The 13195-nt window shown below is 37.7% G+C and overlaps 1 protein-coding gene across 4 annotated transcripts in view; it reads left to right on the top strand.

Annotated features, from left to right (window-relative positions):
* The window catches only part of LOC18432591 (uncharacterized), a 48663-nt gene extending 42114 nt beyond the window's left edge, over window positions 1–6549 (top strand). For all 4 annotated transcript variants that reach the window (XM_088863471.1, XM_020666294.2, XM_011624476.3 and 1 more), the window contains 2 exons: window positions 6104–6226; window positions 6327–6549. In XM_088863471.1, the coding sequence (XP_088719597.1) occupies window positions 6104–6226; window positions 6327–6428 (225 nt within the window). In that variant the 3' untranslated portion in view covers window positions 6429–6549. The remainder of the gene's footprint in view (window positions 1–6103; window positions 6227–6326) is intronic.
* Window positions 6550–13195: the final 6646 nt, after the last annotated feature.

Raw genomic sequence — 13195 nt, 5'->3', positions numbered from 1 at the left:
TCCCTCTCTCTCACTCTCTCCCTCTTTCTCTTTTCTCCTCCATGCCATTCTCTCTCTCTCTCTCTCTCTCTCTCTCTCCTCTCTAGTCTTTCTGGAAGAAACATTATTCTTGTTCTATTCTCTCAAACCTTAGATCTGGAAGGTATTGTCTAAGGAGCTTTCCAACTCAGAGAATTCAGTAAGGCTATTAGGATCAAAGTGCGCCATTGGTTAGGTAATCCAGTGTTGGGTGTATCAAGTCGTAAGGGGATGACCCTAGGCAAATTGGAGTAAATCTTCCTGGTGGTTTTTAGTTAATTTTCAGTTACTATTGCTCAATTTGTTTCAATTTTCAGGAACATTATTTGTTAGAATTCATGGTTAAAACTTGTATTTTGTCCCTAGATTGAATCTTATTATTTGTTAAGGGAAAGATCCTAGGTTAGGTTGTTGTATCTTATTTACAACATTGTTTTTGTGTCACTTGTAAGTGGGATTCAGTCATATTAATAAAAGAAAGAGAAAATTTATTTTATTCCTTGGAGTTCTGCATAGCCGCTTCTTTCACTGGATCTTTCTATTTGAGATGTTTCCCCTTGCTTCTCTATGAATCTAAAGCTATTATTTTATTCATTAGAGTCCCATTCTTGGATTAAATGTTCCCAATATATCCCAAAGTTTAATCTTGTCTTTCAAGAGTTGTAGCTTCTTACGTAGTCTATACCCAGCCAGACCTTGAACCTCAAACAATGACCACTAGACTGGAATATGTCGATGCTGAGTTTGGTTCCTTTAGCTACATCATTTTGACCATCAGCGTCTAAGAGATTTGGAGCATGGTCTGAAGTGGGTGTGGGCAGAGCTTTTGAGTGAGACTCTTGGTATTCTTCCCGTTCCAAAGATATGATGAACTTGTCAAATTTGGAATGAATAGGTCTTTCCGCTTATTAGACCTGGTGAAGAGGGAAACATTGCGGAAGGTCTATGAGATTGTTTCTAAAGATGAATTAGAGAACCCAACCATGTTGGTTGTGATCCTATTGCTACCTTCCCGGTTTTTTTTAAGGATCCACCAGATGACATTAGAGTCACACCAGATGCACCAAGAGCAAGGGAGGAGAGATCCCATTGTGTTCTGCCCAAAAATCATCTTAGAGGGTCAGTCTATAGGTGCCATAGACCACCTTGAGCTTGTAGAAGTATCCGATGTTCTTGGAAATAAATTGAGATAAAGAACGTATTCAACATGGGAGGATGTTTTTGAGTAAATGGTGGGATCCCAGTTGCTGCAAATACCTGGAATTCCCCTATGACAGAAGTGCTTCTCAGGCACATGGCCTACTCCCTCAAGTCTGGCGGGCTTGGGGGAGAGGGGGATATTTGGGCTTGGAATCAACGATTCCAAGGATATTTGGAGAGGATATATCGACATAGTTGAGGATGAAATTCCTCATTGTGGGGTCACGCAATCCCCAAATGTTCCAGAGGAGTATCTTCATGTTGGGGAGGGGGAACAAGACAGGGGGTGATGCCTCAGTGAGCATTTGTGTGATAGCTCCTCAAAGGTTGATGGTTTATAGGTGGGAAGAGCCTAGTTAGACGATTGGGGCATCTCATAGTTGATGTTGCTTGATAAGTTCCTCATCTCTTGATGCAAATTCAAATAAACAAAGAACCCAAAATAACTGTTAATTAGATTGAAAAAAATCTAAGGAGAACGATGCAGTCCGGCTATGTGCAACAAACTTCAGGGCCAACATTCAGGCCTTCAAAGTAATTTTCTCGCCTAGTTCGCTGAGTGAAATCTGCTATGCGGCACTTGCTTTGCGACTTCTCTAGAATTTTCAAATAATTATGTTCTTAAACAATAAACAACTATGAAAAGAAATGCGAAATATACCCCCTATTTATATACTTTCTTTGGATGCCCTAACTCTAATCTTAATGTAACTAGACTTTCTAATTAAAACCGGAAACGGATTTGATACTTTTGCACTTGGGAAAATTTGGAAAGATGAAGTCATCTTAGAAAATCCTCGACTTCGCATGGGCATAACTTTCTTCTCAGGTGTCAAAATCGCTATGATGATTTTATTTTGGAAATGGTATTGTAAGTTATATAATGTCTGAAATCCATTTTGCATGTTTTGCTTGGCAAACTGGGAACGGCTTTGAAGGCCTGGACTTCACCTGAATTTTTCTATTCATGACTGGATTGCATCAGTATCCCCTGGTTTGGGAGAGCTTTCCCTGGAGTTTTGATCGTCTTTGGACTTCTTCAATGCTTTTGCTGCAATCTTATCGAGCTCTTCTGAAATCCATGAATGCTCTGACTTAGGTTTGCCTCTCTATTGGACCAAATTCTAGCTGTAGATTTACCTAAAAAAAATAAATAAATATTAGCTATAGGAACCACAATGCATAATTATCGTCCTAATCTAATGAACCTTTGGATCTGATCAACAACTTGCTTAGGAATTTGTGTCTTCCATTCAGCAGCCTCTGGATCAACAGGCTCTCCATGATACTGATATAGATCAAAGATGTTAAATAGAGGAGATGCCTTGTATCTCCCTGGAAGCTCAATCTTGTATGCATTATTGCCAATTTTTTGAAGCGCATGGCACATGCCAATCTTCTTATATTTGAGCTTAAGATAGGTTCCACCAGTTAATCATTCTCACTTTAAGATCATCAAATTATCCTCATTTCTCACTTTAAGATCATCAAATCACCCTCATTTAACTCTGTCTGATGTCAGCATTTATCAGCATCTGCCCTATATTTTCATAATTTTCTTGAAGCTTTTTTCGTACCTGCCGATGAACATCATGAAGGTGCGCAGCTTGGGCTTTAGCATCATCGTTTGCTCGTTCCTTCTCAGGCAGTGGTATTGAATCTAGCCCTTACTTGGATGTGGTCCATACACTATCTCAAATATAGGCAGATTCAGCACACCATCTCTTTTGTCACCATTCTGCCACAATTTCCAATGTCCATGAGTTCACCTTGCCCTGGGTTGTACATCTCATGTGGGAAATATTGGTTCGAAGCTACGACTCTTCTCTCAAATTAGGGGCTGATAATAACTGTCTAATAACAAAAATTCTCTTTCTTCATGATACAAATCAGCTGCGCCACCTTTATGTTCTTCATCTGGCTCCTCATCATAAAAAGGTCCTGAGTTAATGTCTCTTTGTAGTTTTCAACCTGTCATATAGATGTGTCCTAGGCTGCCTTTTAGGTCACTCAAAAGATCAATTCCTGGCTTGCGACGCTTAAAAACATTTAGGCCCGCTGTTCATGGATTTGAAGAGGCTTGTTTGCTGCTAGGATTTTTCCTGCTTTAGATGCATCACCAGGCTCAGAACTGCCGTTTTTTGAAACAAAAATGATGTTCCTTGATAGGAGGTGTGATTTACAGAGTCCCTCTTCAACTTTGTTTCAACTTTTAGGGCCAGCTAATAGCTTTCATCCAGGCTAAAAATTCTAGGTAAAATTAAGTCATCTGAATTTGAATTTATATACCTCGCAACAAAGCTGATCATCAGGCTTATTAATCTTGTTTCGACTCATCAATGTATAGAAGTTGTCTATTTATTCTTGCATGGTCGACTCCTTTTGATGGAGATGATGAAATCTCTTGGATAGTTCTTGTTCGATGAGAGGGAACATTTTCTCCTTTAAGCACAATTTCATCTTCCTTTAAATTGCAATTTCATCTTTTCCGTTTCATACTTGGCTTGCCTGCAATTGCTGTCACCACATAAGGGCATGACCCTTTCAATTGAGTAGCCACAAATTTTGCCTTCTCTTTGGATAATTCTTTCCATTCGAAGGTCTCATGCTATCCAAGAAGTCCCTGGATAAATGTCCTTGATAGGAACATTGACCTGAATTCCGTTGATAATTAGTTGTGGCGTTCCAAGTGGTGGGGAGTGTGATCCCACAACGTAGGAATCTCGATTCCTGATATGTGCATTGTATGGATGTTGCTTCCTTCCATATGAAGCTTCTAGCCTGTCATAATTCCCCTCTTCTGATATTTAAAACACTCCCAAAATGCTCTCACATCCAACAACTGTGCCGTAAACATTGCCTAGTTCTAAAAACATCCTAATGCCAAGCATGAAATGGGATCCCTCGAGCTTTGATCCCGAGTGTGCCTGGATTTCTAATCACCAATAGTTGGGACTGGGGTCTAAAGGGAGAACTTAGTCCCTTTTAACTTAGCCTTTTCTTGTTGCATGGCTTTGTGAGTAGTGTACGAAGAGAAGATGAACAGGAAGTTCTCTCTCTCAATAGCTCAGTACTGAATCTGGTTTGATTTCCATGGTTTTGCAACCAGTCTAAAATGTCCTTGAGGTCTCCTCTCTGTGGGGTCAAGCTACCTATCAAAAATGACATCAAAGAAGAGGATCTTTCCACAGTTATCTTGTTTCCTACTCAAATCAAGTATGAGCTGTTGGAATGAATAATCCAAAGTCCTGCCATTGGAATAAATGGATGTGGACTCCTTTCTTGCTCTAAGAAATTTTCTGGTCAAGTTCCTGCAAGTTTCTTGTACTGCTGGCATGGGGTGGCGTTGTAGAATGTGTAATGGGGGTTGGTTGAAGGCTTTGTGCCAAGGATCATGGTTCTGCAACTATTGTAGGAGTGAGTATTGGTGCTCTCGTTGAATCAGTGCTTAGTGAAAAATCTCCTGGTTAGAGTTCTGTACTGCAGTGAGAATTAAAGCTCTAGCTGAACCAATGTTTCAATTGGAGATTCAACATTAATTGCTGATGCGATATAGAAAAATTTCAGATGTCATGGAAATATTGTTTATGCGTTCTCTGGCATACAGTTAGTAATTTCTGCTACTGAATTACTCATGTTTACCCCGATAACAATATGGCAGCTAATTTATGACAGGAGCAGCAAACTGTTTTGTGAGGTAGAAGACGTTTTGCCCAGCCCTTTTGTACAATCAAACTACCTGGGGATTAGTTGTATCTGCTGCAGCATGTATGGATTATTATGCATGGTCACACATATAGATGTAAACAAATGTGCAAAAATCACGTATCAAATATGTAACAGATTCTTGTATCTTCATATACATAACTACACATATACATGCATGTTGCATATCAAATCCTCTGCATACTGATTCCTGAGATTCCATTAGACGAAGAAGTCTCATTTAATTGAAATATCAGAATGCTTACGCAGTGGAATAATAGTTGTTGCAGTATTTTAAGTTTCTTAGATTTTATTTCTACTCTCTTAAGGAGCCGAGCTTCAGATTTATACATAAGGAAAGCCATGTGCAGTGAAATTTGTAAGTTCGGTTTGGGGAACGATCCTCTCTCTTATTGGAACAGTGAGATGGCTACTCCACTAGTTTTAGTTCATCTTTGGTAACCCATTTCTAGGGGTGGAAACCTCCCAGGGCTTGGGCTGGGCCAGCACTGGTCCTAGCTCGGTGAGCCTGGCCATGCTTGGACTAGGCTAGAAAGGCCCTAGGGCTGTGTTGGGCCAAATACAATAAAAGTACAAAAATAAAAATAAAAAATAAAAAAGGAAAAGGGAAAAAGGGCTGGCCCGGCCCAATTGCTGACCTAGTCCAAGCCTGGCCTGGCCCAATTGCTGGCCTAGCCCTAGCCCAAGCCCGGCCCGCCCCTATTCTCGGGCCTAAGTGCCCCGGCCTTGGCATGACGCTTGTGCCACATTTTGTGGGCTGGGCCCTAGTCTTTTAGGGCCGGGCTGGACCAGGCCAACTGGCCCATTGCTGGTCCTACCTATTCCCATACAGAAATACAGCGAAAATGGTTTTTGTTTTTGTTGAATTGAAGAAACTCTAATTCATGTCTTTCACCTTGATAGCGTTGATCTTTGTATATGCATATTTTTTCATTGTTTCATTGACTGTCAGTTGTGATGATTTCAAACCAAATGTGTATCAACTTGGCTGCGGTATAAATTTTCCCTGTTCATTAAGGAATTCCTTTATTGGCTGCAGTATTTATGCACTTTGCGACTTTCACCTGCAGTGTTTAGTAATAGTAGTATACTGTAGGGCTGCTACTACGAGGATGTTGATTCGTCAATGTTTTGTTGCTTCTCTTGATGTTTTATACAGGGTTCAAATTATTTTGAGATAGACTTGGATATGCATAGGTTCAGTTATATTTCTCGGAAAGGGTTTGAAGCCTTTCAAGACAGACTGAAGCTGTGTGTGCTAGATATTGGCTTGACGATTCAGGTACAAACGAGTTCTAGTCTTCTTTTTTTATTTGGCAAGGATTGTCTATTGTTCCCTTCCTGTTATTTATATTTATTTGTTTGTAATTTTTTGTCGTCAGGGCAACAAAGCTGAGGAATTGCCGGAGCAGATACTGTGTTGCGTAAGGTTGAGCAAAATTGATTACACCCAATATGCTCAATTAGGAACAGTTAACCCCTGAAATTAGGGGTCCAAAAAAGGAAAAACCAAAGAGAAAGGTGGCAGAGATGTACGCCTGCTCCATCAATAATAAGAAATATCTTTGCTCTGCATCATTTATCTATCAAAATTTATTCGTCAAACAGAAGAAGCTCTTGTTAGTGTGCAATGTCCATCCAGATTAAAGGGTTTTTCTCGTAAAAGGCTCCAAGTTTCACATTTCATCTCTTTGCGTACAAACTGCCTGAGGCTTACTTCAAAAGGAAAATTTTTAGAATTTGAGATGATTATTTTTGAAAGGAAAATTTTTATATAAGGTTAAGGCCACTTCAAAAATTTACTAGAAAAAGTTATTTTGATAAAAAAAACCTTGAAATCCAATCATCTCGACCTTGAGATATATCGAGATAAAAAAAATCGAATTCAAAGCTTGGAAATAGTGCATCTTGTAATATAGTATCTATAACCTTAATTTTCAATATTTTCAAGTATTTATAGATATACTTGTTCTACATGATTTTTAAGCTTTAAATTTTATAATTAGAAATGAAAATGAATTTTCAGGCTATCATAAAGATTTGCGGATTAAAATGACATCTTTTGACACTATTTCAAAGTGTACCTTACTTTGATTATTTAGGGTCTCAGCCTTATACAAATCTCACCTTTTTAAAAAGCATAAAATTGGATTTTCCTATTATTTGTGGATTATGTTTACCGCATGTGTTCCCATAAAAGTGTGCTATACTCCTAAACAGCTTAAGTTTATGTGAGTTGAAAACTGGTCTTCAAATGATTGGAACGCACAAACACGAGAACTAGTCTATCACTTGAAAAAGAAAATATATATTAAGGAAAATTGTTTCACGTGGGTTGGACCACATTTCTACATATGCGATCCTGAAAGTATAAAGCATCCATCTTAAAGATGGATGCAAGTAAGTGTTCCATCCAAAAATAATGGAAACTAACAGTCCAAATGTTTTCTTACTAGAAATGTTCTTTGTAGTTTTTAAAATTTATTTATTTTTCATATTCATGATCTCTATGTTAAAGATTACATGTAAATATTACATGTTTTTAAAAATTAAGTCTAAAATCCATCTAAAGAATAGTTTTATTAAGAGTCCCATAATTCTACATATGTGGGCTTGGCCGTATAGAAACCGGATCCATATATTAATAACTCAGTTTGAAACTTCAAGTGATGAACTCATCTAGCACTCAAAAAATATACAAGTAGGTAAATTTGGAGCTTAAATTTCTGAATTGAGGGTATTTTAAAATAAAATATCAAAAAAGAGGTGCAGGGTAAAATATGAAAATATGACTTTTTAAAATAGCACAAATCATAATTTAAAAGAAATGAGTTATAAAAACAGTGGAAAAAACTATCAATGGATGGCTCCACGAGATGATAAACTTCTAGAAGTAATGGCTAGGTGTGTGAAAGACAAATTGATGTCGAATGAGTTATTTTGTAGGGAGGGTTGGGCAAGAATCACACGTGTGTTGTGTATACGTGTTGTGTAAGCAATATGACCTAGGATTCGATAGAATGAGAAGAAAGAACAGATTATGAGCTTTGAAGATTTCATATTCCCACATTAAAAGACTAGGGGAATCTATGTTCGGTTGGAATGAGAATGGAGTGATGATGATTGTGGATTGGCAATACGGGAGCAGTATTGTGAGATACAGACTATCTGTACTACTTTATATTAGAATTATTCTTTGTATAACCTGTGTCTGTTTGTTCATTTTGTATGGTTGTTTTACCATAGAGATACAGTTGAGCATCAAAATAGAAGAGCAAGAGCTTCTCTCATATGGCAAACATGTACATAGTGTTTGGGAACATGATAGGTGACGGAAATAGCAGTGCTTATGTAATGGATGGTGCTAACACGAAATATCAAACTGTGGGGAGCAGTGAGACCGAGCTAGATCATGCGGAATTGAATTGGATACCTCAAGATGTGAAAGAGGAGGCCATGACCATAGAGGAAATATCAGATGCCACTGGTGGGGGTGCTAGTGGGCACTCCTTAGGCAAAAGGAAGAGGAATCGTGGTCAGTCATCTACAATGGGGGTTTTAAGAGGCAAGAGGTTGTTTCAATAGGATAATAATTGGCTTTTGCACATGGGTTAGTGTCTACCTCAACGTATAGGACGTTCGATCATTATGTCCTATTCTAAACACGACGCTGAAGTTGTATTTTGTTTCCAAAGAGGAAGGTATTAATCTACAATTCCACATTAAGGTTGCTGACTTATTTTGTGGATGCTATGAAGGCCCGCGTATTGCTATCTATTGGTCCACAATATTGTAAGATGTGGTTGCAGACCCATGTCCCTCAGGATTAGTTCCATGTAGGTTGTTTATTTTGGATTTTTTTTAAAAACTATAGATCTTAAATCCCTATCATACTAAAGAGAAGACTTATTTTCTTGACTTTGTAGTTGTTTATTGGACTTCTTTTCTTTGAAGTTGTTTATGTGGATGAATAGTATTTTATGACGGTGTTTATGTGATGTGGATGATAAGAGAAGTGGAAATTTATGTGGACGTTTATGAGAACATTTATGTGTGGAATATACTTATATAACTTTATGTGATTGTGGATGATAGTAGATGTGGATATTTATGTGGGTTTTTTTATTTTTTATTTTTTATGGCTTGGATTCTTGAGGCATCATGGATAATATTAATGATGCTGTAACTTTATTTTTTCATGGTTTATGTATATTTGGAATGCAGGTTAGACTGTCAGTATGGATCCATCTGAGGTATATGATATGTATGTGAGATATTTTGTTGCATATATAACAACTTTGTGTTGTGTTTGTACTACTATATCTACTTGATATCAAAGAGTCTAGTTCACACATTTAATTTTACTGGTGCCTCATTTATTTCATATTTACTAGAATCCCATAAGAACAATTGATTTAATTTATTGCGAATGGACATGGATGCCTTTCTAGGCATGTGTGGAATTTTCAAGGAAGACGGTATTCTTCGTAATTTTCGGTATATAAATGGCAAAGAACAAGTTGCCATATTCCTAAATACAATCACAAAAAATGGGTGTAATAGGGTAGTGCAGATTCACTTTCAGTATTCTGGGTAAACTATTAGCTATTACTTCAATAAAGTCCTAAGTACAATATTGCGATTGGCTCTGTATTTTATCGTTCCTATTTCAACAAAAACACAGCTGTATCAAAAGAAAAAGAGATTCTTCCCAACTTTCAAGGTGAACATTGTATACATTTATCTTAGATATAATAAATAATGATGGTATTGTTACAATTGTTTACCTAGGAAATCCATGTTAGGATTGTGTTGGAGCATTGGATGGGACCCACATTCTTGCATGGATTCCAAAGCCACTACAAAAGCGATACCATAACTAGATTGGAGAGTTATCTCAAAATGTTTTAGCTACAGTTATCTTCGACATGTACTTCACATATGATTACAAGGGTGGGAAGGTTCTGTGGCATACTCTAGAACTCTACATAATGCTATTGAGAGGGACAAGCATCCCTTAATAGTACCTCGATGTAAAAAAATACTTGAGCTATTACTCGTTATAAGCTACGTTTGACAAAAAACAATAATATATTGGCCATTTGTGGTGTAAGAAAGTATTACCTTATGGATGCAGGGTACCTTATTATGCGTGGATTCATCACCCCATATCATGGTGCATAGTAACACTTTAGTGAGACCCAAGGAAGGAAATCTCTAAGAACATTGGAAGAGCTATTCAATTATCAGTAGTCGCCATTAAGAAATATCATGGAGCGAACCTTCAGGGTTTGGAAAACAAGGTTTCCCATCTTGAGGTCCGAATTTCAATATCCAATTGTGACACACGATAAAAATGTAAATGTCACTTATATTTTGCATAAAAATATCCAAATGAGGACAATCAAGAGGTCTGATCAAGTGAGAGCATTTCAATGCTGAGTTCTTAGATAGTGAGAAGAAATCTTGAGTTGTGCAAAAGAGATGTAGAAGAAGATAAATATGAAGGTGATGAACTTAAGGAGATGAATTCCCAAAGTAAGGCTGCCCATAATTTTGAGGTACAATTGAGGGAGCAAATAATGACATAAATGAGGTAAGGATATTGAAGACATCGAAATCATTAGTGTATTCATATATGCGCATGCCATAAGTTTGTCGTCTCTGTCTCTCTGTCTCTCTCTCTCTCTCTCTCTCACTTCCTCTCTGTTCAAGTGATAGCTTTCGTGTTATGATTTCAAAGGAGACAAACTTATCTTTTGTAATGCACTAATGTGATGGCCAAATGAAATGGTTAACTTTGAAACTTTTAAATATCTATTTATTAAGTAACTAGAATATGTTTGCTCTTGAAGGTTGCTAGTGCATTGAGTGAAAAATTTGATAGTAATGTAGACACCCCATTTTGAAAACTAGCAAATTCAATAGTTTCTAAACCATAAACAGTCTTAGGACTACACTATCTCAGTAAACCCCTGGACCATATGCCACCATAGTCTATACTGCCTGCCCTGTGATCTAGAATCCTGGATAACACCTTGTTTTAGTAAAAAAATTATTAAAAATATCAAAACACCTCGTTTTGACCTAAATTTTGGCAGGTAGTAGTATCACAAGAGCCTGTAGATCCTCTCAGAACTGGAATCTACTAATTTTTGGTAGGCAGCATACCGATAGTCCCAAAATCAGCCCAGACAAGAATCTGCTAATTCTAGGCAGATTTGGTCGAGGCAACACGCCACTGGTGTCACCCAGCCTAGACTGACCCAAATAGGCTAATTTTTAGCAAGCAGTATCCCAGCATCTCAAAAATCACCCTAGATTGGAATTTGTCAATTTTGAATAGATTTGGTCTGGGAGATACCACAGCTCCGACTGCCCCAAATTCGCAGTTTCTGCATGCCAACTCCTCTCAAATCATTTTTTGCCAAGTTCATTAAACTTGGACATTTTGGTATGGGCAACACCGGTAGTGTTGCCCATACCTTGGACCACCAAAACGGTAGTCCATGCTGGGAAATCTTCTGGTTATGGTTTGTAACCTATTCTAGATGATTTTTAGCTTATAAAAAGGCCATTTCAGGATCATTTTAGGTTAGACTCTTTAGAACTTGTTAGCTTGTGTGCCCAAAGAAAACTTTGAGATTGTAGATCTGAGAGAAACCTAGATCTAAAAAAAATCTTAGCTTTAAGCCACCTGCAGCCCTTAGATTAAGAAATCCGTCCAACTAAGCCAAGACTTGATTAAAACCGGAAGAGAAAAAAGAGGACGCACATCATAAACTCATCATGTCCAGATACGGGTGAGGCCTCGAAGCCTCGAGAGTCCTGGGCCAACTTGCCTGGTTTGGTATGTTTTTACTCTTTCTGCATTTTTTTTTGTATTTATTTATTTTTATTAGAATTAAATCCGTTTTATTGTATTTTATATTGTATTTTATATTTTGGATCAATGTTGGCTCTGCCACTGATATGAGAGGAGATCTGCTCACTTATGAATAGATCTAGCATCAGATCAGAATTTGATTGTTCTACTCTCTATCACTCTTTTAAAAAATTAGTTTGTGGTTGGAATCCCGTCGAACCTCATTCAGAGATCGTCTCGATTTACATATGATCTGTGACCATTGAGTCTATTATCCGGCAATCAAGAAGAAGGGTTCTGTATGGCAGAAGAACCATTGTTGTTACTTGATTGCTGATAATGATCACAATTATAGTGATGAGTTTGAGTGGTTGCAGCTTGAGCGATAGATCTATCTGTTGTCTTATTACTACTATTTCAATGCCTTTTTATTTCATATTTCTCATTAGTAGCAATCAAAAAAGATTTCTCAACACTTTTTTTAGAGGTTCTAAATTTAAATTTTCCAAAGAGAAACGAGAAACAATTTTCGACCTAAGCAAGATAATAAAGTCTATTCAAAAGAATAATAGTAAGTTTCGATTTGGAGTTAAGTTCTAAATCGGCCGTTTCAATGAAATAAAGGGATTAAAAAGTAAAAGACACCCCAATTGAAGATCAGAATTACAGTTTTTCTCTCGAGAAACAGGTTTGCAAAACTTTTGCTTTGCAAGAGAGACGACCTTACAATGCACTGGCTGTATATCCCGGAGGGGCACTTCCAAAATTTCCGTAACCAGAATGCATCTCATAATATCCAATCCTATTTTCTCTCTCAAAGATGATGAGAAATTAAATAACAGGGCTCCAGAAAGGGAATATGAACCAGGCCACTGAGAAACCCCGACCAAAAGGTGAGATTGGGCTTGCCGATGAGACGAAAGATCACTCTATTGCCTCAGGTACATCATCAATTCTCGAAACCCTAGATCAGGGCTCTGAAGCCATCAGAAAATGCCAGCCGATCGAACAGAACACGTTAATCTTCCAAAGCCACAAGTCCGATTGGACCTGTTCAAACTGTTGCACCACCTTGAAAGAAAATAATGACCACTGCCCAAGGTATTTGGATGACCATTGCCAAAGGTAGTTGAGCGCCTTGAAAAGTACAAAGCTAATTTTCATTAAAGGATCGTGCCCAAAAGTATTTGAAAACAACTGCCGTCCCAACCATGAACGACCCAAGTCATATAGAAGAATGTTATTGTGCGGAATTTGTTGCTGTCATATTATTAGCAATCAATTGCCCTGCTCTGATACCATATTCAAGATGCAATGAAAGGAATAGAGAAGAGAAATAGATTGATATTGGTTCGGAAATGATGTTTATGTCCAAGGTAAACCAAT

Source organism: Amborella trichopoda, chromosome 3 (genome assembly GCF_054954075.1).
Source record: "Amborella trichopoda isolate Santa Cruz 75 chromosome 3, AtrichopodaSantaCruz75HAP2 v2.0, whole genome shotgun sequence".
In the NCBI taxonomy this organism is placed as follows: domain Eukaryota; kingdom Viridiplantae; phylum Streptophyta; class Magnoliopsida; order Amborellales; family Amborellaceae; genus Amborella; species Amborella trichopoda.
This window is presented reverse-complemented; position numbering and strand designations above follow the sequence as displayed.